The sequence below is a fragment of the Rhinichthys klamathensis genome, unplaced genomic scaffold (assembly GCF_029890125.1).
Source record: "Rhinichthys klamathensis goyatoka isolate OS25496 unplaced genomic scaffold, OSU_Roscu_1.1 h1tg000127l_1, whole genome shotgun sequence".
Lineage (NCBI taxonomy): Eukaryota > Metazoa > Chordata > Actinopteri > Cypriniformes > Leuciscidae > Rhinichthys > Rhinichthys klamathensis.
Window position 1 is genome coordinate 469601 of NW_026606664.1, and position 23998 is coordinate 493598.

Below are 23998 nucleotides of genomic sequence, written 5' to 3' on the forward strand. Positions count from 1 at the left end.
TTGAGAAATCCACAATCTAAATCAGAAATGTATATTTAATAATAGTAGGCTAATAATAACAACAGGTTAGGGGTGGTCGATATGGCAAAAATATATCATGATTCATGATTTTATCACTTTTATCATTTTATAATTGTTTTTCACGCTGGTTTTACTATTTCGCAAGTGACTGGGCATTACAGCCCACAGTTCTCCTCTGGCCACGAACCAACAGTTTATGATTGAGCCAGCATTATAGGTCAGATTGGATTGGACATTCAGAATATTATCCAGTTCCATCTGGTTGAGAATCGGAGACATCACGCCGGTATGGAGACGGGTTTGTTGAGGATCAGTGTCGATGGCTGTCGTGTCGATGAGGCCTTCACAGGGGAGAGTCTAGTGAAGTAATGGATACTTGTTTGTAAACAAATGATTATGACATTTAGAAAAATGTAGCATTAGTGCATGTTGAATAAATAAGGACAGAATTTTCATTTTGGGGTGAACTAGGCCTATCCCTATTACTATTAGGCTACTGTCACTTTAAGACCGGCACGCATCTAATCTCTCAAATGTTTGCTTTCACTTTAGACACAACCAACTCTGTTTGTGTAACATTTTTGTGTATTTGGCAGTACCCAATAAGACTTGAAAGATACTGCAACTGAGAATACACTGTTAAAAGCAGATCGTGGAGACATTTTAATCGTCCACAACCAAGAATCTGATATCGCGCAACAAGTCACATTAGTTAGCAGAAACTTTTCACTTTAAAACCTAAAAGTACATTTAGGGAAGTCTGAATGATTTGAACAAATCGTTAAATCAGTTCAGTTCCCAAAAAAATCAGACTTATTTGAAAGTGTTTCCAGAAGTAGTCAGTGTTATTTTAGTAGTATAGCTTTTATCAATATTTTGATATGGTTGGTAATGTAGATTTATGCGTTCTGGTTCGATTTAGTCACTCTAAATGTGTCTGTGGCAAATTTTGATCTGACAGTAGAGTTGGAAAAATAAATTGGTATAAAATAGATACATTTTAGGGGGGGGGGGGGGGGTGTAATGTTGAATTAGGCTACTTTATAATAACTTTGTCTCTTTTCTCAAATCTTAACAAAAAAATAATAAAAAGTATTACTAAAAAGATAGCTAAATATTAGTTTCACATCACCTTCAAACTGCATTTAAAAGCAGTGGCCCACAAAATGTATCCTGATGGTAAACATGAATTCTTTGCATTCGGTCCATGCACTGGGGGGGGGGGGAATGGTACGTCCCGCCCAGTCAACGGTTATTGGCACCGGTATCCTGATTCAAACTGCCCGGTTAATTGTTGATCCGTGTCATCGTTACCCAGCCAATGTGAGAGAGTTGTCGAGGAGAAATCCCCGCCGTTTGTGTGTCAGAGAACAGACGCCTCGCCCCTCTAGTTTTATACATACCGATTTCACTCTCCCTTTCTTTTCGGGTTTGTTGGTACGATCTGTGGGTTACACTCGCACGCGCGAATTGTTCATGTCAGTCGGATCTTTTCAATGAATCAGTTGAGCCGATTCCTAAAACCGATGTGAGCGATTCGCTAACGGATTGGCCGTTCAGGAAACGGTTTGAGCAATCGAGGAAACGTTTAATTAAAACATTTCACTCATGATATGTAGGCTAAATGCATATGGGACACCAATGACTATTTGATGACTCAAAATACTCGTTTGAAATTATTCCTTGAAAAGAACTGTTCGAAAGAACCGATTCGCGGAAATGAATCGGACTTCCACACATACACACTCGGGCGCATTTTTTTCATTCGTGAGCCGGTCAAGATGGCGGCGGTACTGCCGAGACTGAGCAGCCGCTCGGCTTAATCGATCATTTTCTCTAAATCACCGGGGCAGATCGGATCCAAATCGACCAAATCTTGCGGCACAACTTTGTGAAATCACCCCCAACCTGCGATATCCAACGTGAGATCATATCGCGTTAAACCGGCTTTTTTTTTTTCACGGAAAATGCTCTTACTCTAGCTCGTGTCTCGTCCATTAGCTGTACTGGGGAGAATGGGAGAAAAGCTGGAGTTAAAACTGAAGTCGCCGGTCGGAGCCGAAGCTGCAGGCTACCCATGGCCCTTGCCTATATATGTAAGTACTATCCGTCTTTTTGTTTTAATATAAACCGAAACCAACACCGGGATTCCCTTGCGATCAGGCGAAGTGGGTCATTTAGGTAGAGAACAGCGTGCATCAAAACGAGTAACCCACAGTGTGTACATTTTCTCATGGTTGTTTTGGCTTTTTTTGCGTGCTTGTTTCAGTACTAGTGTTTTAACAACCGCTTACAACTGGGACACGAGAGTGTCAATGCATCCTAAAGTGTTGGATACCCGTAAGCATTTGTGTATATATTCATAAAGGTGCTCAGAGGATCACTAAACACTAGTTAGACCTGAAATGACACAGCCTGTTGTGTTTTAAAAAGACAAAATATATTATAACCGCGAATAAAATCATATTTGAATCGTTGGAAACACACACTGACTGTGTGTAGCCTGCTGACCCAGTTGGCCATCTCATACAGTCAGTGGTTGCGTCTTAAATTCTAGTGAGCTGTCTACCTAGACAGCATGTGTATACTTAAATGGCAGATTAAATACGATTTAAACGTTAATATGTTGTTATTCGAATCGTTTAAATTTGCTACTTTTTATTTTTCAAATATTATGTCAGGGACTCTTTCTAATGGTTATTTTTATTATGCCAGTTAGTTGACCTATTCATAACACCCTTAAACAAACTCACTTCACATCGAATCATTGACTCAAGTCATTGTTAAACAAATACTAAACAAATAAGTTAGTTTATTAAAATCAAAATGACTCCTTGAAGGGGGCGTATTAATTTAATAGGTCAAACCAATTGAATGCGGCATGACATCCCGCACTCGGATACTATTGGTTTGTGCTGTTGTCAGTCTTTGAAGGAAGGAAAGCAGTGAACTAAAAATACTATACGCTCACTAAGTATGCAGCTCATTAGAGTTTGAGACGGAGTCCTAACCAAAACCTGCCATACCAGAGAGTGTGTGTATAACACTTAATCGTTTCGTTATTCACGAACAAATTGTTTTAACTTACAGTAATGCACATTTTAAGCCTAAAACGACGGTTTGCATGACTCTGTATTCAACGAATGTTTATAGAGACTGGAGTTCACGCTAGCCGTCATGCTAACAGTCTGATAGCAGGGCTAGCTAACTTTATCGCTTTTTACCCAACACCAATAGTCGTAAAACTCCAGATTACGTAAACAGTACAAATATGTCTCAGAAGTGTGTAGATATCTGAAGTGGATATGTTAGGGTGTGATATGCTTCGTACCGGCTAAATATCGAACGAAGGGTGTTAAACAAAAGGCGAGTAGTGCACTCAGGCGAGAGGGCAGCATCTCCTAGTGTCTTTTATTGACAAATTGCTCTGATGCGTGTCCTGTAACGTATCTTACAGTTTAGATGTTTGCTTCACAATATTTGGCGGTTGTATGATTCTAGTATGGTCTTTATATAACATATGGGATCCTTTGAAGTATTGAATACTGCTCTGGAAGTGTCAGATTTGTCACTGGCGGCTTAAAATGCGGGTGCTCATTTGGCAGCCCTTGCACTTCATTTTGGTTACCATCTGTATACACCTTGAAAGGGGCAAAGTGTCATAACGAAACCCATTTGACTGACATTTCTTGAAAAACAAGCTAGTGTGCAAGATTATTTAGGAAGTTTGGCAATAACTGACTTTTTAGTGGTTGCTAGTGGGTTGTAAAACTTGCTGTACTTGAATATTGGCGTTTTAAGGTAGATGTTCCAGCATATTTACATTATTATTGAAGCTTGCTTTCTAACTATTATTATTGCTCAGAGGATTAGATATCCTAACACAGGGCGTTTCACCTGGTAGAAGATAAAGCTAACATAAAACACTAAATATTTGCACCCCTGCTTCAATGCCTATATACAGAGTTGCATATCATAGAGAAATGGTGGTGGTGACTCTTAATATGCTTTGAACGCCTTAGCATCTGCATAGCAACGCCCTGGTAACCACCCAGAACACCCTAGCATAGTGATGGCAAGTTATTTTTCTTTTGAAAATGTAGTTTTCTAGTTTCTATGACTATTGTTCCCTTAATGACATCAAAAAAGTCTTGTTCACATCATCCATTCTGAGTCAGCCACCATTCTTCTTTCGGTTGTTTCTGAAAGCATTACAGTCATTGCACATGTACAGTAATCATAACACTCAGATTCCACGCCATGATTAACCCCCCATAAAACACACACATGCGCTGCTATTTACCCTGTTATAGAATAAAGTAGCCTAATATTTAGGGCAGAGACAAGCATATTTGTTTTAATAGCCTATTTATTACAAGAACGTGTTCGGAAAGACTTTTCTCACGCCATCAAGGTTGTCAACGCAATTTCGGTCTTAGACGGAAATGGGGGGGGGGGCAGATCAGAAGGCTGTGGTTTCCACAGAAACAGCTGTCTCATTTGTCCCTCCCGTTAGTTAATACTATGATTCATGCTCATTTTACTCAAACTGAGAATGTGGGAAGTGCAGGTTATTTTCGTCACTAAAACTCCAGTCTCTGTCATTCAGCGTGCCCTTTCTAGTAGTGTGTTAGTTGTGACCTCAGCAGTTTTACTGTCTCACTAGGCCTCAGATGACTTCCGTCTTTGGCTGATATGGGATGGATGCCCCACCCACTGAGAGGCATATTTCTGCCCTGCTGTTGGGTAAACAGAATTGCAGAGCACCCGCGATTGGCAAGCTGCAGATATGCCTTGCAAATTGTTGTTTAGGGAGGTGTGTATTCTGTTAATTAGGGAGTCTGGGTGGTGGTAATCCACATGCACTGTTGATTTAGACTACCCCTAAAGAAAAAATTCACCCAAAAATGTTTGTCGTCGCAATTTATTCCACCCTGTGTCGTTCCAAACACATATTGCTTTATTTCTTGTGAGGAACACAAAAGGAGATGTTTGGCAGAATGTTCACGCTGCTTTCACAGTGAAATTGAATGCAGAGGCATGTGGTAAAGCTCCAAGAAAAGTGCTGCCCCTTAGGGATGTCACGGTGAGGAAAATTTGCCCCGGGTGGAGAAGGGGGGATATTGTATAAAAGGCCCTGTTTAGGCCTTGTATTAAGATGCATTTTAGTCGATTGGATCACAAGTGGACGACGCTAAATTCAGGCGTAAATGGGGTCTAACCCTAATGACAAAATGCACACATCTTGGGAGAATGAACCCTTTAAGACATGGAAAAAGAGGGGATATGAGAGTTTTCTTGTGACATGTTTTCAAGAAATATTTCAGGATTTTATTTGAGGTGACAGTGTTTTACAAAGGCCGAAATACCCATTCAAATCTTGTTTTTCAGAGACTCAGCTGAGTGATTTTTTTTTTTTTTTTTCTCCTCTCCTTCGTCCACTAGCGTGCTATTTTGCCTCACGGCTTCACATTGTGCTCCGAACAAAAGCATCCCACTCACCTGGGGTGAGAGGAAGGAGGTGTTTTATCGAACACTGAGCGTCACTGTTTTCTTTCTTCCCTGCGCTCCTGAAACCTACATTCACGGCCACATTTACATCCCATATCTGAAAACTTAAATCAGCTATATTTGCTTGCTTCCATATCAAGTTCCTTGAACTTGGAGACAAAATTATTTGTTAAGAGTATGAGAAAATAATAATTGGACACTCCTCATAGTTTGAACGTTACAATCCGGTTAAACACGTCAGTGTGCGCGTCCGCACCGAGGTGTGGTGATTTGCCGTCCCAGCCAAAAAGAACAGTTGTGCTGTGAGGTAATCACGGCGAAACGAAAAGTGTTCACGAGGCGTGATTTCCTGGCGTGAGTCACATCAAGTGTGCGTGAGGTGAGCGAAGAGTCCGATTTTGTGCTCGTGAGTCAAGCCTGCTTGTAACAGAGGGCTGTTAGCTTTTATTTCTTGCTCTCTGTCATCCTCCCCTCCTTTCCTCTGGATATTTTTAGCTGCGGCTCTGGTGTTGCTGTGCGCCGGAACACCCCGTACACACGCCGTCCCCCCCCCTCCCCGTGCAGCACGATGAGCTGAAGTGTCTGCTTGTGCACGTACACACTCTGCCATCTGTCCAAGCGTTTGCATTTAACGCAGTATTGAAATAACGCGAGTCAGCCGTATCCCGCTTTAAATAAGTGCCCTTGTTCGCCTCAGACTGTGGCTGCATTATTTCCCAGTGCCGTCACATCGCCTTGGAGCTGCAGGGGTGGGCGGAAAAGCACGAGACCCGCCATACTTGCATCCAAGCGGGAAAACGTCTCCCTGCTGGATGAGGAGGAGCCTAGTGAGGCAACGGAGCCCAGCAGCGGCACACTCCGGCAGGCAGAGGGTTTCTCAGGACTCTGTTGACGGAAAGTGGGTCACTGGGTCAGGAAGCAGCAGAGCTCCAGCGGCAGGACTGAGCGAGTCGGCTGGGTCACATCCACATTTTAGACACAATCCTGGGTTAATTGGCATCAAAACTGATTCATTATGACCTCGGAGCTCTTAAAAGGCCAGCATTACACGTATTTAAGTACGGCACAGTCATGTGTGATGGCTTCCGGGCCTTGTTTATGTTTAACATACCACTTTTGGTAATTGAAATAAAGCTAAATTAGAATATAAATATGAGATGGAAAAATCATTGCAACTAACTGAAATCGTACTAAAACTGAAAAAGGAAAATGTAAATATAATAATAATAATAATAATAATAAAAAGGACAAAAGCACATAAAATGAATGAATCCATATAAATGCTACTTGGCATCAGTTTCATAAACTTGGCTATGAAATGATTCATTCTGAATGAGGAATTATAATTCCCAACCCATCCGTTTTGGACACTCTTCACTTTTTAAACATAACCCGGTTAAATGTGTTAAAGTGTGCGTAATAAACCAAGATATGCAACTAACTGAAAATAATACGTTTAAGCACTAAAACTGAAACAAAAATAAATGAAAGCACATAAATTAAAGCATAAATTAAAGCACATAAAAGAACTACAATTAAATGATAATAAATAAGCTTAAATTCAAAATATTAGTAAATACTGTATATAAATAATACTTAACACTGTAACATATGACAGCATGGTTTCTGATTTTTTTTTTTGTGAATAAGGCCCATTTTCTTTAGGGGTGCTCCGATCAGGATTTTTGGGGCCGATTACCGATACATTTTTGTCATTGGTTGTTGCGTTAAATCTTACCCAGATACAATAGTGCTATTTTCTGATTGGCTATTGTGTAGCTCGACGAACAACACCAGAGGAAACACGCTTGATTCATGCCGGTTCCACAGTGAGAGCGGCGCGGCCAGAGTTTTGGCCACTGCGGCATATTAAATATATTACAAATAGTTTTTCAGCGTGAGAAATACAATGTGTGGCGGGAGAGCGTGACAAAAGACCGAAATGAGTGACTGTCACGCTCAATGCTTGACACTTGAGAGCCCTGTTGTAGAATTGCCAGACCGGTGAAGCCATTTTTACCAGGGCGTAAAAAAATTGTCTCGCGAGTTTTGCGTCATCTGATCGGGTTTTCTGGATCGGCCTTTATAGAGACCGCCGATCACACATCCCAAAGCAATTATCGGCCGATTATGATCGGCGACCGATCAATCAGAGCACCCTTAATTTTCTTTTGCACACAAGTTTTGTTCTGAGATATAGATCTTGCTTTGCATTCATAGACTGCAACATACGTGATCAGTGATGCCAGCTTGGTGACATAATGTACTTATCCGGGCATGTACGCCCAATGAACTTGTTTACCTGCTTGAAGGCACACTGGCTGCTGTGTGTGCAGGAATGTGCTACAGTTGTGATCCGTGACCCTGCCTAAACTGGAAAGGTCACGTTTCTGTTGTAGTTGTAGAAACTTGTTTCTTGTAGATGGATAACTACACATCATGTTCCAAATAAGTAGTCTAGCGAGTAAGTAAACAGTAATTTGAACCTTGTTTATAACTCAGCATTTCTTTCCTTTTGCCCCAGGATAAACATCATGATGCTGCACATGAAATCATCGAGACCATACGGTAAGTCTGTGATGGGTATTATGGTTTGATTTTGCACTTGTATTTGACTGCTCTGTGTGTAAGAGGTGTATTGTCAATAAAACCGTAATAATCAATATAGTAAAACCTAATATGTCTCTTCTCTTTGTCCAGCTGGGTGTGTGAAGAGATCCCAGATCTCAAGCTGGCCATGGAGAACTACGTACTTATCGACTACGACACCAAGAGGTGAGGAAATTGTCACAAACTGGTCTCATAAGCAGGGCTTGACTAACTTTTTTGCTCACCAGCCACTGTGGCTAGTGGTTTTCCAAAGTTACTAGCCACTCAGCATTTTCACTGGCCACCATTTTGACATTGATACCATGGGGAAAAACTGCCATATATATATATATATCTTTAATATTATCTCATAATTTGGCAGCAGGTATATTAGGCTGGTGTCACTTTAAGACCTGACGCACTGATCCATGATGCTGTTGCACATGTGTTTTCTTTGTCACCTGTTTACGTTCACTTAAAATAAAACTCACGGTGTTTACGTGAATACTCACCAAGATTGGCATTTTAACATTTTGTGTGTATTTGACTGTTTGAGTGCAATAAGCCGTGAAAAAGTACTGAGAGGCAGCTTTGTTCGCACGCACATTAGATGCAAGCACAAAATCTGCGGGAATGAGTAAAATTATGTCAAATTCAAGCCTTGTAACACCAACAATATTCATAAAATTCAACCTGGCAAAGTGGCTAGTAGGAGTGACTGCGTTACACGCCACTGCTGAAATACACCCTCATTTGGCAGGTTGGTGGGTGTTAATGTCAAGCCCTGCTCATACGTATGGTCCATTAGGTGTCATGAAAAAACAAAGCTTTAAAATTGATTATTATTATGATTCTTATTATTGATGTAGTTGTAATGCTAATAATAAGAATTTTATTATTTATTTTGATTAAAAGTGCCATTTGAACGAGCTAATGAAAATATTGTAATGCAATACTAGTTTTGCGAAAGTAGATATTCTGTGAAGTTTGTCATTTCATATAACAATTGTTTGTTTTTTCTTGCAGCTTTGAGAGTATGCAGAGACTGTGTGATAAGTACAACAGAGCCATTGACAGCATTCACCAACTGGTACGTCAAGTCTGTCTTGCTGACAACAGATGATTTTTGCCTCAAACAAAGTGTTAAACTGTGTTTGTGTGTTGCAGTGGAAAGGGACCACCCAACCCATGAAACTGAACAAGCGGCCTTCCAACGGCCTGCTGCGTCACATCCTGCAGCAGGTCTACAACCACTCAGTCACCGACCCGGAGAAACTCAACAACTACGAGCCATTCTCTCCCGAGGTGTACGGAGAGACCTCCTTCGACCTGGTGGCCCAGATCATTGACGAGATGGAGATGATGGAAGAAGACACCTTTGTGGATTTGGGCAGTGGTCAGTAATGTCTGTTATTGAGGGCCTATTCGATGGGGACCCTAAAGTACAAGTGAACATTGCAAATCTGAAAACGCAACTTCAAAATTCACTTCAATAAATAGTATAAATAGGCCTTTAGTAGCAGCTTAAAGGGATTCTCCACTTTTTTTGGAAATAGGCTCATTTTACAACTCCCCCAGAGTTAAACTGTTGAGTTTTACCGTTTTTGAATCCATTCAGCCGATCTCCGGTTCTGGCGGTACCACTTTTAGCATAGCTTAGCATACATCATTGAAGTGGACAAGACCATTAGCATTTTTCAAAAAAAAAATGACCAAAGAGTTTCGATATTTTTCCTATTTAAAACTTGACTTTTCTGTAGTTACATCGTGCACTAAGACCGACAGAAAATGTAAAGTTGCGATTTTCTCGGCTGATTGGCTAGGAACTATACTCTCATTCCTGCGTAATAATCAAGAAACTTTACTGCCGTACCATGAGTGCAGCAGGCGTAATGATATGACGCAGCGCCTGAAAATAGTTCCGTTGTGTTGACGGAAGGTAGCCTATTTTCAGGCGCTGCGTCATATCATTACGCCTGCTGCACTCCGTCGGTCTTAGTGCACGATGTAACAAGAGTCAAGTTTTAAATAGGAAAAATATCAACTCTTTAGTCATTTTTTTTTTTAGAAATGCTAATGGTCTTGTCCACTTCAATGATGTATGCTAAGCTATGCTAAAAGTGGTACCGCCAGAACCGGAGATCGGCTGAATGGATTCAAAAACGGTAAAACTCAACAGTTTAGCTCTGGGGGAGTTGTAAAATGAGCCTATTTCCAAAAAAAGTGGAGTATCCCTTTAAGATTGAATGTCCAATAAAAAGGCAAAAGCGCATTGTAAGCTATAAACACACATCGGAAAACTCAACCGCAAATTAAAAAACGCAACGGTAAACAGGGCTGGGTTAAAAATATAGATTTCTCAATTTTAATCAATTCATATTTTTATGAACCCACATTGATTCTTAAATCCCAAGAGTCGATCTTTTGCTCTGTGCTGTTTTCATTTGGTGAATGAATAGAACTCCCATCCAATAAATCGCAAGTTTTATGCTTTGTTACTTTTGATATGAAACAAAGTCTCAGCTTTCAAATTCTTGTCAATTTATTACGAAATTCAAACAATAAATACCGCTTTGGTGTTCTTTAATGTGTCGTGGCGGATCTCTTCCGCTTTACTACTAGTTACAGCACCAAATAAACATGAATGAACATCAGAAGGTATGTTGAAAGATAAAGTACAACGTACCGGAATCATTATCATGTTATCATAACATTATTACTGCGGAAAGAAGTCGATAAAACAGCTTGTTAATGTCACGACAGCTCACAACAGCGAATTCACTACTAAATTGGTATAAACGGGCCTTGAGTAGCAGTTTTAGATTGAAAGTCCAATAATGTCCAGTCGGTCCATTATACATGACAATGACATGCAGTGTTTTTGCTTGAATTACAGGGGTTGGTCAGGTAGTCCTGCAGGTCGCTGCAGCAACCAACTGTAAACACTACTTCGGCGTGGAGAAAGCAGACACTCCAGCAACCTATGCAGAGGTACCAACAGGAAGCCGAAATGAAACGTTCCTTATACCTGACATCTTGAGTTTGCCTCGAAATGGATTTTGCGCTAATCTTTATATCTGAATGTTTTTACAGTCAATGGACAAAGAGTTTAAGAGGTGGATGAAGTGGTATGGCAAAAAACATGGCGAGTACACGGTGAGTGTGTGTTCTAGTGATGCGCCAAAATGATCCCTAGTGTGTTTGTTTATTAAAACAAATGCTATTACTTGTCAAAACTTCAGTATTGTGACTAAAGTGAAATCCGTGCATACTTTATGTCGTCTGGTCTTGTGTGGCAGTTGGAAAGGGGAGATTTCCTGTCAGAAGAATGGAAGGAACGAATAGCCAGCACAAGGTATGATCACATACAGGCTAGTTAAATGTTTATAATAAGTCTATAACCTGATTATAACCAGAGCATCTTTCCAAGTAATGTTAGTTTTTTTGACATGTTACATTTTCATCATTAATTCTTCATAATTCAGAACAGTTTGCATGTTGTACATAACGTCTTGTGTAAGGATGTAGTGTGATGTGCTCTTTTGCAGTGTTATTTTTGTGAATAACTTTGCCTTTGGTCCTGAGGTGGACCACCAGCTGAAGGAACGATTCGCCAACATGAAGGAAGGTTCGTGGTGTCGTCGTTGTGGTCTTGTTAAGAAAAGACTAAATAATGAGTAGGGCTGCACAGCTAATCAAATCTAATTCTAAATCTAATTAATAGTTCTGTTTAAATCATGTTAAATGTTTTTATTGCTATTCAAATTGGTATTGAAATCATCACATTTGGTGCAGTCCTAACTTGAAGTAAACTGCACAGCTGCTTACGTTTGAAAAAGAAAGGGTTCTGTGTCAGAGTAACTCAAAGGCACCTGTGTCAACATGTCATGCTTGACCTTTGACCCCAGTCGGACTTGTTTTTTAGTTCGCATTGACTTACAGATGTCAAGGAGTTGAATATGTGCTTAGATTTTCTCCTGCGTTACCTGGCTGAATTTCAGTCTCGTTTCTTGCAGGTGGAAAAATTGTATCCTCGAAACCTTTTGCACCTCTTAACTTCAGAATAAACAGCCGAAACTTAAGTGGTGAGTATAAAAGTTTGTACAACAGGATTCCACTACAAAAAGATGGTACCATGGTGAAAAATAAAAAGAGAGAGAGAGAGAGAGAGAGAGAAAAAAACATGATATTACTATCATGGTAGTGTTCTTGACTTTAAAAATATTTAAAGTCTTTGGTGGTTATTCTCTGATACATTTTTATAAGTGTTAAGGTGTGGTCACATTTGCGATATTTCGCTCAAAATTGTCAATAGTGCAGCGAAGCACAGCTCAACAGAAGTCAATTTCAGAAGCTTTCTATTGGTCAACGCGACAAATTCATGTAAAAAAATTCAACCCAATGCGAAATCTGTGTGGGGAAATCTTTCGCCCTCACGCAAAATTCCCGATTTCTGCTAGCAAACAAGGCCTTGAGTTGTTGAGCTGCCACAAAACCATGGTCCAAGTAGTGTTACCACAGTAAATCCATGGTAAATGATGGTGATTTGTAGATTGAAAAGCCTTCTGTCTGTATCGTTGCGCAGGGCTTCTTCTGTATGTCAGGATCTGCTCTAGTAAGCTTGTGCTGCGCTGGTGTTTGAACATTGAGCCGAACGGATAAATCAAGCCTGAAAACTCAGCGAATTCACCACCATCATTGATAATTATGGTAGTCAACACTGCGAATTTGTGTGGGGAAGTCTTTTGCCCTTGCATGAAATTCCTGAACACAAAGATTCCTATTAGACTGCTCGCGAAACAATACATTTGATGAGTAATGGTCTTTTTTTGTGTTTTTGTTAAGATATTGGCACAATAATGAGAGTAGTTGAACTGTCCCCTCTGAGGGGGTCGGTGTCGTGGACGGGGAAGCCAGTGTCGTACTATCTGCATACAATAGACCGCACCATAGTAAGTTCCCTTTTATTCACGTCACATGGGTTTTGTTGTTCCTCTTGGTGTACAATGGGTGTCTTACTTGCTTTAGCCTTTATTGCCAGACAAATGGCATTAAGCACACAGAGCAGCCAAAAACTTCTTTGACTATTACATTTCACATGTATGTATATTTCAATCTAACCAAAGACTTTTTCTTTTTGCAGCTTGAAAACTATTTTTCTAGTCTCAAAAATCCTAAACTCAGGGTAAGATTGTCGTGTTTGATTGTCATGTTTTTTGGTTTTCAAAATATCCTGCTAAATCTCTTCCCACAACACATGCGGTGTGTTTTTGGTTCCAGGAGGAGCAGGAGGCAACCAGGAGGCGGCAGCAGAAGGACAGTAAGGAGAATAAGAGCAACACCACCACCCCGACCAAGCCCAAGGAGCACAAGGTAGACCTTCATTCATTTATTTCATATGTATTTGTCTATACGTTTATTTAAAATCAATTATATTCTTTATTTTTATTGATTAAATTGTCTTTGCCGTGTGCCTCAGACGCAGCATGATTCGGGTGGTGAGGAGGTCCGTTCGAACTCGCATGTGCCCGTGAAGCCTTCGCCCAAACCCCGCCGGGCCAAACTGCTGTCCAGGGGCCGCAAGCTCGGCAACAGGAAGCGCGGGCGGCCTAAGAAGGCTGCCACTGCCACCGCAGCCGAGCGCAAGAGCAAGAAGAGCCAGAGCGCCCTCGACCTGCTTCATGCCAAGACCCTCTCATCTGCCCCCCCTCAGGGTGAGACACTTATCTAAAATCAGGCTTTTCAAGGTAATTGAACAGTTTATGACCTTTGACATGTCTTTTGTCCTCTCGGTCAATCCACAGATGCGTACAGGTCACCTCAGAGTCCGTTCTATCAGCTACCTCCCAAAGTGCAGCATTATACATCAAGTCAGCTTCTCACGGGCCCCACTCCACCAGGCCTGCAGGCTCTTCTTGGTAATTTCACTCAGCCTCACTTCTCCTTCCATATTTAACACGAGGAGATCTATTTCAGTTCCACAGACATGCATTTCTGCTCTAGTTACGTAGTCAGCCGCCCAGTTAACGTAAACCGTCTCGCTCATGCTCTAGATAACGCGAAAGTCCAGTACCTGCAGTTTATGGCCTACATGAAGACACCACAGTACCGCACCAACCTGCAGCAAGCTCTTGAGCAGGAAAAGGTAAATCTGTCTCTTAGAATATATATTCTGTATTAATAATATATTATAATAATGAATTATATAATTATAATAAAACATATATATATAATTTGTATTTTATTAATAAATTGTTTTAAAATGATATACATTATATTTAAAATATATATATTTAAAATGTTCATTCATATATATGTGTATTAATAATGATTCATTTAAATTAGGATAATACTAAGAAATAAAATTAATAAAACGAAATACATTATTCATTATTAATGTTATTAATATTATGAAATATATTTATTTGACACATTTTAATTTAAAATGTGCATGTATATAATAGTAGTAGACACTATTATACACAATAGTTTTATAAATTTTAGGGCTATCACAATATTTTTTCTATTTATTTCTATTTTTCTATCTTATTTTTATATATATAATTATTAGTAGTAGCAGTAGTAGTAATAAAACAAGTTAAATATTTACGTTATATTTAGGAAATTTAAATTAATTATATTTTTTGTACATTTATTTAAAAAAAAAATAGATAGTCTTGTGAATTTGTGAGCTCAGCAAATAAATGGACTTTAAATGTTTTTTGTCATAACGTTATTGTTTCTTTTCTCTCCTCCCAGCTGAGGCACACAGAACTATCCGGTCAAGCCCAACAGCTGCTCAATGCTTGTAATACCCATAAGGAGAGGATCCGAGACCTTTTCCAGTCTAAACTGGAGGAGGTAAGACTTTTCTCAACCTAGTGATCTGCCTACATTGACAGCACTTCCAAGTCAATAATATGTAGGCATCAGAGCTGAATTTAAACCGTGCCGTCTGTGTCACAGCTGGGCGTGAAGGCGGTGACCGTGGAGGACCTGGTGCAAGCTCAGAAGGAGATCACAGCCCACAACATGCAGCTGAGGGAACAGACCAAACAGCTGGAGAGGGATATGGCAGAGCTCCGCGATCAGAGCCTGGTGCTGGTGAGTGATCCGATATAAACCATCATTCCATGCCTCAACCGAGCAGAAGGATGCTTATGATTCAGAAATGGCAGATTTGGAACTAAACTCCCATTGCGCATATGTTTGTGTGTGTTTGTCAGCTGAAGGCTCGGTGTGAGGAGCTCAAGCTAGACTGGGGGTCTCTGTGTTTGGAGACTCTGTTGAAAGAGAAAGCTGCATTACGAAGACAAATCTCAGAGAAACAGCGCCACTGTCTGGAGCTCCAGGTAACTCGCATGCACGCTTTATTCAGTCAGCTCAGAGCAAACAGGACGTTGCATATTTTAGTTTCACAATTGATGTGGCACGCTGATACTTGTGCAGGTGGCACAAGTTTGATTTTGGCCTGAACCATGCCAAAAATCCCATTTTGGCCTCTGATAACTTCCTGTTTCTCCACTATTTCTGTTTAATAAAGGCAGGTAAGCCCTGCCGATACATGTGTCCAAGCTATGGCATGTTGATCGATCCTTTATGCACATGAAGGTGGCATAGGTTTGAATCAGGCCTGCAACATGCCACAATCACATTTTCCATCTCTGGATTCAAGAGACTTAAATCAGACTTAAGATTTTCCACAAAGCACATTAGAAAGTGACTCCGAATTGAATGTGAAAGACACAACAGAAATCAATAAAAATCATTTTTTTTAAACAATCAAAATCTGTAATCTGTAATGTTATTTGGGTCAATTACTGAACATTTTTAAATGTTCTGACAAAAGCTTGTTTACAGAAGACTGAACTAGCTTCTAAAGGGATATTTTTACCATGAGCATTACAGGTTGGCTCTGTCTGTGTTTTTATCAATCGCTCCCCCTGGTGTTTCTTTGCAGATCAGCATTGTTGAACTAGAGAAGAGCCAGAGGCAGCAAGAGCTCCTGCAGCTCAAGTCATCCTACAGCCCGTGTGAGGTGTCCCCCTACCGAAAGGCCCTCCCTGGCCCAGAGACCCGGCCCACACTGGATTCCGACACCCCCAGACTTACCCCACAAGCCTCTGCAGGACTCAACGGCCTCAGTCCCGAGCTATCCATCAATGGCACGTCCTCGCCAGGTTATGAGAGAGGCGGTGGAAGTGGAATGGGCAAAAATGAGCTCCTCACCCGCTACCTGCCCATTTCCCCTGACCATGAAATTGTGCCGCCCACCCCAGACTCGAGAACCAGGCAGCTAGGGCAACCCCTGCCCGACTACACCCGCTTTTCTCCAGCCAAGATCGCCCTCCGTAGGCACCTCAATCAAGATTCAGCTGCCAATCAATTTAGAGCCCTTGGCAACATCCACCGGTGAGTAAAAATAACACGGTTAGTTGACTAAGTGCTTGTCGATTAGTCACTGATCACTCACGGGTGTTTTCAGGGGCGACATTGTTGCTGTTTCATCTCCAACTCTGGGATTAAAACAGGCTTGCTCTTCACCCAATTCATCTGATATTCAAACGACCACCACACCCAAGAGCACAGATAGGGTAACTAATGTGTATTTGTTTTTATGCAAACCCCTTTTTTGAAAATGCAGCAAATGTTGAGCGTCTCTTTCCCAATTGCAGGCCGATAAGGAAAAGAGCCCGGCTGCTCCCGGCGACACTATAACCAGTCTACCAATAAGCATCCCCCTCAGCACTGTGCATCCCAGTAAACTTCCTGTCAGCATCCCGCTAGCCAGTGTGGTGCTGCCGAACCGTGCAGAAAGACTGGTACGAATCTATGTGGGCGGAAGTGATGATACACGATCTTGTGGATGTTTCTTGCCCACATTTCAGCATTAATTTAAGCTGTTTTCTTTTGCCAGAGGAGCACTCCTAGTCCAGTTTTAAATCCAGCTGGACAGAGCAATGGCAAGGCACCTCTCACGCCTACCTCAGGTACAGCTGCTTTGTTTTTTGTTGCCAAGGCCTATTGGTTATCACACATGCTTCAACGCATTGCACTAAAAACTTGTTGGTATGTTTTAAATTGAAAGTCAGCATGACATGGAAATTCACCCTATCTCTTTTATAAATTCATGATATTGTTCTTATTGTGAATGATTCGACACGACACGCAAGCATGCAATGTGTGTTCGAGTCTGACTTGTGACCTTTCCTGATCCCATTTTCCCCATCATTTCCTGTGCTTTCTTTTCTCTCGTGATCAGCTAAATTGGCAAAATGGTCAAAGGTCAGCTATTTTGGACCTCATAAACCAGATGTTCAAAAATAAGGTCTAATCTAACATCATCCATCCATGTAGGTGATTTACATTAGTTATCATCTGAATCCAAATCTGTTTCCTCTTAGGGTACTCCTCCAGCTCAGGATTGGTTAATGGCTGTCACTCTGCCATGTTGACCGAGGACCAAGACTGTGACACCGCATCCCCTCCCCCTCACAGCACACCTCTCATGGGGCTTCAGCCCCGCGGCTCTGGCCTCAGTCCTCCACTGGGCACCGGAGGTGTGCTGCAGTATGCCGATGGCCCACCGAGGCTTCCCCCCGAGGACAGCCATGACCGCCAGGGCCACGAATCTGACACAGAGCCCTTGGACAGCGAGGCTCGTCGCCGTATCTTTTTCTCCTCGTCCTCTTCTTCCTCCTCGTCTTCATCCTCCACTGGAGGCTCGAGGCTGCACCATGGGTCGGTAAAGCAGGGTCACCATCATCACAATAAGCACCATCACCACCACCATAATCATCACTCTCCAAGTTCTCATAGCCACGAGGGGCGGAAGCGTGGCCGGCGGAAGCGCAGCTCCTCCGGGGTCATGCCCATGAGCGGCTCCCCCAAAAGAAGGGCGTTTCCGGGTCTGGGCTGCCCAAGCCATTCCTCTGGATCGCCGCTTAATATCAATTCTATGGTGAGTGGACAAAAACAATGGCGGCTGTTAGTATTGCTCAAACATACGATTGGCCTCGAATCAGACTCGAAGTATTCTTTTTTACCAGGTGAACAACATAAACCAGCCTTTGGAGATCTCCGCCATCTCTTCCCCGGAGCAATCAGGCCGAAGCCCATGCGGGGCAGATCTAGATCAGCCTCCCGTGCTTAAAAGAGAGCGTCCCCTGGAGCTCAGCACAGGTCGCTATTCCTCCACCCCTAGTTCGGACGAAGAGGGCACCAATTACGCTCCAGACACTTCTAGTTCAAGCCGGTAATATAGTATTCCTTTCAAATCCAGTTCATTGGTCTTTAAACTTTGTGGAATATATGGTTGTTTCATTTAGTACCTTGATTGTTTTCTCTTTTAGAATTGAACGGAAAATTGCCACAATTTCCTTAGACCGAGATGGACCTATGAGAGATGTGGAAAGGGGTAAGTGGCATGTGTTTTGGCTTACGGAAATTTCAAGTTCTGACTCGACTGGCTATTTGTAATGGAACGTGGCTTTTTACAGGCTCGCAGGGACGTAAATCAGGTGCCAGCAGCGTGAGCAGCGAGGTATCCTCTTCCTCCGGAGCCAGCAAGTGGAAATCCACCTTCTCCCCAATCTCTGACACCAAGCCAACTCCTTCGGACCTCCGCCAAGGTGGTTCGCCGTTCGGCATGGGGACATCCCGAGGGAGCACGGACTCTGACTCAGACCAGAAACCACAGAGGAGAGGGGAACGTGAGCGCGAGCCTTACGGGAACTCAAACCTCTTCCTCAGTCAGGATGGTGGCGGTCGCTCGGTCGTCAACACGTCGGAGCGTCCGCTGCAGAAACAGAAAGTGCGGGAGTGGGACCTGAAATCCGTAAGTGGATTGGGCAGCCAGAACCTCTTTATATCTGCCGCGGCCAGTGGAGGTATCCTGAGTGGGAAAGTGGGCGGGACCGCTACCGTTTCCTCTGCATCCTCAGTGGGACAGTACTTTCCCCTGGGTGGGGCTTCAGTTCTGCAGTCCTTATTTGGAGCTCAGACGCCCGGACCAGCCACCAGCGGAGCCCCCCGGTTGGTCAACGGACATTCGGCGCTTGGCAGTTTCTCCAGCGCCGGGCTGGCAGGGGGCGCTGCAGGAGGTGAGTTGAAGACATCTGTCTCTCTTTCGGTTTTTGGGTGAAATTGAGTTTATGGTCAGAACAGTCCTTTGGGTGTTGAGAAAAGGTAAGTTAAAGCCCAGTGCTGCCACCTTGCCTGGCTCTCCCACACTGCTTGCTGTGCAAAGGCTAAAGCTACACACCTAGAGGAAATGAGAACGGGTTGTAATAAAATGATGTCCTGGATATGTTTCACCCCAGTCAAAAGAAAAAACGAAAACCTTTTCCCCCTGACAATGACACATTTCCCCGTTCCCCGACACGTTTCCTCCTCATTACCGTAATGCAGGAGAGGAAATAAGTTTAAATTTATCATTATCCTTAATGATGGTCATGAATCTTTAACAGTAATGAATATTATCCAATCTTTTTTCAAAAACATTTTATTAATTTGTTTTAGACTGCATTGTGAAATTGATTTATATTTATTTACATCATAGTAATACTAATTTTGCTTTATACTGAGTTTTTTAAACTTTACACTAGTGAGAGGTTTATTTGTTTAAGGGGATCGTAAAGACGATTATAACTGAAAATATTTATATTTCAAATAAATAAATGTTCTTTTGACCTTTCTATTCATCAAAGAATCCTGAACATAAGTATCACAGTTTCCTCAAAAACATTAATCAGCACAGCTGTTTTTTAACATTGATAATAATGACATATGTTTCTTGAGCTGCAAATCAGGATATTGGAATGATTTGTGAAGGGTCATGTGACACTGAAGACTGGAGTAATGATGCTGAAAATTCAGCTTTTATCACAGGAATAAATTACATTCTAAAATATATTCAAATAGAAAAGGTTCTAAAAGTTGTAATGATATTTCACATTTCAACTTTAACTTCTAAGGCGACGACTTTCAAAGACATAAAAAAATCTTATAGACCCCAAACATTTTAACAATAGTGTATAATAAAACTGATATCTTAGTTTTTTCTTTTGATTTTCCTGTGAAACATGTTCTTGACAGGTTTTATTGGGTGTATCCCACAAAGCTTATAAAGCCAAATCCTTTTAAATTATTTTCACCGGCCTTTACGGTGTAAACTGGTGATTTAGAGGCCTGTGAAAATATTCGGAGCTGTCAAGCTTTTTGTAATTTATGAGATTGGCGAGAAACTCCTCGACTCCTTCACATTTTCTCTGGGTGTTTGTCTTAATTGTAGTTCTTGATTTTGGGTGTTGAGGCATTTCACTCTGTACCAGCACCTCGCAGTTCATGAAAATGAAATTAGTCACATGATCAGTGAGACAGGAGTTGTGAATGGAGATTTATTTACCCTTACAAATATAGATTTCATTAATTGGAAACTGTTTATGATTTAATTGGTTTGAGGTGATGACGGTACATCAGCGCAGTGCCTCGTTGCTTTATGTGCTTGTTTGTCGGACTGGCTTGCTGCTGTGCACAATCTGGCTGAGCCCCCATTTTCTGTCTCTCTCTGTCTTTTGCTCCCCTCTCTGTGATGTATGTCTGCAGGGATTTTTCACCATATGGTGCCTTCAGTCTCCTCACAGCAGTCTGGGGCCAATCTGCCGGGCCCCGGGGCCCTCAGTTCCCAGCAGAGGCATCTGGACACGAACCCCAAACCAGGGGCCTCGTTCTTGGCCTCTGGCCCCTCGCAGCACAGCCGCACACAGACAGTCCTGCACACGCCCACCCTCGCCCTTCCTCCGCCCCCTCCCCTCCTGAACTCGTCCTCCGCCGTCCCTCCCCAACCTTCCTCCCCGCGTTCCTCAAGGCCGCAGTCGTCCCTCCCCGCCTCCACCTCCTCCCCATCTCTGGCCACCTCATCCGCTTCAGTCACCTCCTCTGCTTCCTCCCGGCCCTTCACTGTGCACTATCCCCCGCATCTGCCGCCTCCGCACCCCCCCGGCAGCACTGGTTCAGGCGGGACCGGGGTCTCCTGGAGGACTCTGGGTCTGCAGGCTTCCTACACAGCCTCGCAGATCCCCGGCAATCGCCCCAGATAGGACACGTCCGGGGTGGGGGAGGGGGGGTTGAAATTGAAAGACACTCTAACTAGACGGATACAGGGAAGCTACTGCATTCTGCCAGCTATATTATTATGAGTCTGAACAAGGTATGTGGTGTTAGCATGGAAATGGGCAACACGCTTTGCTGCTTTTTTTTTTCTTTTTTCTTTTGCTTTTTTTGGCAGCTGCATTTCCTGTGAGTTTTTTTGGTTTCAGAAACCAGCAGTTAGAATATTAATGTCAGAATTGCCCATTTTGTTATGTCTATTAAAAATATCATTATATGTTCAGGGCTCAACAATGAGTTATTCGGAGTGATTTCTACTATACTAGCCCCACACATATTATTTTATTTTACGTAGTAGCAATGAACAAAACATATTAGTAACCCTATTTTTGTAAGTGTTTGAAAAATATTTATTATTATTTTTTCATTAAATGTTTTTCCCTTCTCCTAAAAGGAAGTTTAAAATGACTGATTTACATATTTTACTATTCAATTAAATAATAGCTGGGAATGTAATAGATATAAAGTCTGTGACAATTTTATAAACATTTTTGCTAAATGATTATAATGGCTTATGCAAAACATACAAATACAAAAGGTATATAAAATATATATAATATAAAATGTATTTTTTATTTTAATTGAACCATTTATATTTAATTATTTAATTGTGCTGTAATTGTATGTATGTATGTGTATATATATATATATATATATATATATATATATAAATTATATCACAGTATAAATGGAATTAAATATAAATAGTTCAATCATAATTAATATAAATACACTTATTTCATTATTTTATATCATATATATTTTATAATATAAAATATGAATCATTTAATTAATACAAATCTTTTGTTTGTATATATAAAAGAAATCGAATCAATCATCCAGCAAAAAGTTTATAAAATAACACAATTATTTTTGTTATATATAATATTTATTATTATAATTGCATATATATATATATATATATATATACACACACACACACATACATAATTTTCAGTCCATTGTAAATGTTTACAAGCAAGTCACTCCTACACAATAATTTTTTTTTTTTAAATTGATGTTTAAAAAAAATCGCAATCCAAATGCATAAGTTTGCCAGACATGTAAATTGTTGAGCCCTGATGTTCATGATATATCTGTCCACACCATGTGTAATTCCTGGATTTTACCCCCGACTGGTTACAGGTAACTGAAGAAATCTACCTCAACCCAACATAACCTATGCAATGGACAGGTGTGGACCAATGGGCTCGACTCGCTCACCGGTGCTCGAACATTTTCTAAAGCCGCCACTGTAAAAAACTGGCATGGGTATCAGAACTTATCACAGGTGCAGCTTCACACACACACACACACACACACACACACACACACACACACACACACACACACACACACACACACACACACCAACGCCCCCTGAATCAATGGCAATGGGCCCTACACAGAAAGATTACTTGTGAATCTCTATAACCTTGCTGCTGTTATCAATGAAAAGAAATGTGGCTTTTATGAATGATAAAATCCCATTCGGGTGGACTCCATGAAGCCTCCGGAGCCAGAGACAATTCCCATGCTGGGATTTCACCTTTAAAGCCTGAGCTTTTGCTATAGTCACTATTTTAGTCACTTGTTTGACCAATAATCTGTTCTGTAGTATAACTTCCACCTTGTATTGGGTATTTTAATCTCTTCGTTTGCCACATAAGGTAAAAATAATAGGAAACCACGAGCTCCGACTGTAAAAGAGTGAATCTCCAAGTTATATTTTACCCCAAAAAGAAGAAAATGTAATTATATATTGCAGTATTAGAGTACCACAAAGATTTTTTTTATCTCGTTTATTTCTTAATAAATTCTTAGCAATTCACATTATATTAGAGTAATATTAAAAGTTGAAATAAATATTTAAATAATAATAGAATATAAAGCTAAATATATTTTGCATGGCAACTAACATTTGTTTGCATCACAGTTTTGGGAGTTGAGGTGGATTGTCATGAAAATAGTCCCTACAAAAAATGTCTAAAAATAGACTTCAATTTCAAATTCTTATTATTAGTATTTTTTGTTTGTTTTTTGGGGTATAATATGACCTTCTTGATAGGCTTCATGAGATACACTGATAATAAAAATTTTTTACACTGGATAATAATTTACCTGTGGAGCTATTAATGACGTATTATGGCTGCATGTCATTTTTTAATTCTAAAATTTGCAAGCTTTTATTAATCAAAGGGGGGGGGGGGGGACGTTCATTTTACACGCATATAAAATAAATCATAACATTAAAAAAAAGTAAACAATTGCACCTTCCCAGGAAAACAGGATTAAAACACAATCTGCAGGGAGAGAAGGCGTTAGAGCCACAGAATGAGCGAATGCCTGTAAGGATCTTATTGAATCACTACGTTAACCGTTTGGTTTAGGGCCCTGTTGTAATACACAAGCTTCCACGTTCCTAACAGTTACTGCTGAACCTTTAATACAATGCACATATTTTGTTCAGTCTGGGCGCGGCGTCTTACACGGTACAGGCTTATTCAGGTGAATCTGGTGCTGAACCGTTTTCTTGACAGATTTCGTAGGTGTTTTCTTTCGGATTACAAAATCCGATGTTGTCGTGGTGCTCTCTCCGCAATCTGGAAAACCAGCACACGCTCGTGCATGCATACAAACAAACACGCACACACTGATTAAAAGATGTACACACACTGGGAAAATACAAGATCACAAAACGACAACA

At 41.2% G+C, this 23998-nt stretch overlaps 1 protein-coding gene across 1 annotated transcript; it reads left to right on the forward strand.

Annotated features, from left to right (window-relative positions):
- Positions 1-1771: 1771 nt before the first annotated feature.
- dot1l (DOT1-like histone H3K79 methyltransferase) lies at positions 1772-22651 on the forward strand. The gene is made up of 29 exons (XM_056256375.1): positions 1772-2117; positions 8057-8100; positions 8233-8307; positions 9148-9211; positions 9289-9517; positions 11018-11112; positions 11215-11277; positions 11421-11476; positions 11670-11749; positions 12138-12206; positions 12967-13073; positions 13265-13306; positions 13402-13494; positions 13601-13835; positions 13926-14039; positions 14175-14266; positions 14881-14982; positions 15088-15225; positions 15348-15473; positions 16082-16533; positions 16607-16715; positions 16797-16943; positions 17039-17111; positions 17526-18082; positions 18171-18376; positions 18474-18538; positions 18621-19223; positions 20728-21331; positions 22438-22651. The coding sequence occupies exons 1-28, from the start codon at positions 2037-2039 to the stop codon at positions 21219-21221; spliced, it is 4611 nt and encodes a 1536-aa protein (XP_056112350.1). The 5' UTR covers positions 1772-2036; the 3' UTR covers positions 21222-21331; positions 22438-22651.
- Positions 22652-23998: the final 1347 nt, after the last annotated feature.

What these genes read in the sequence shown, in the direction of transcription:
- dot1l (XM_056256375.1), top strand. Translation starts at nt 2,037, where the DNA reads ATGGGAGAAAAGCTGGAGTTAAAACTGAAGTCGCCGGTCGGAGCCGAA. An exon ending in CTTTGTGGATTTGGGCAGTG is followed by an intron (nt 9,518 to 11,017) that starts GTCAGTAATGTC and finishes CTTGAATTACAG; the next exon opens with GGGTTGGTCAGGTAGTCCTG. An exon ending in GAACGAATAGCCAGCACAAG is followed by an intron (nt 11,477 to 11,669) that starts GTATGATCACAT and finishes GCTCTTTTGCAG; the next exon opens with TGTTATTTTTGTGAATAACT.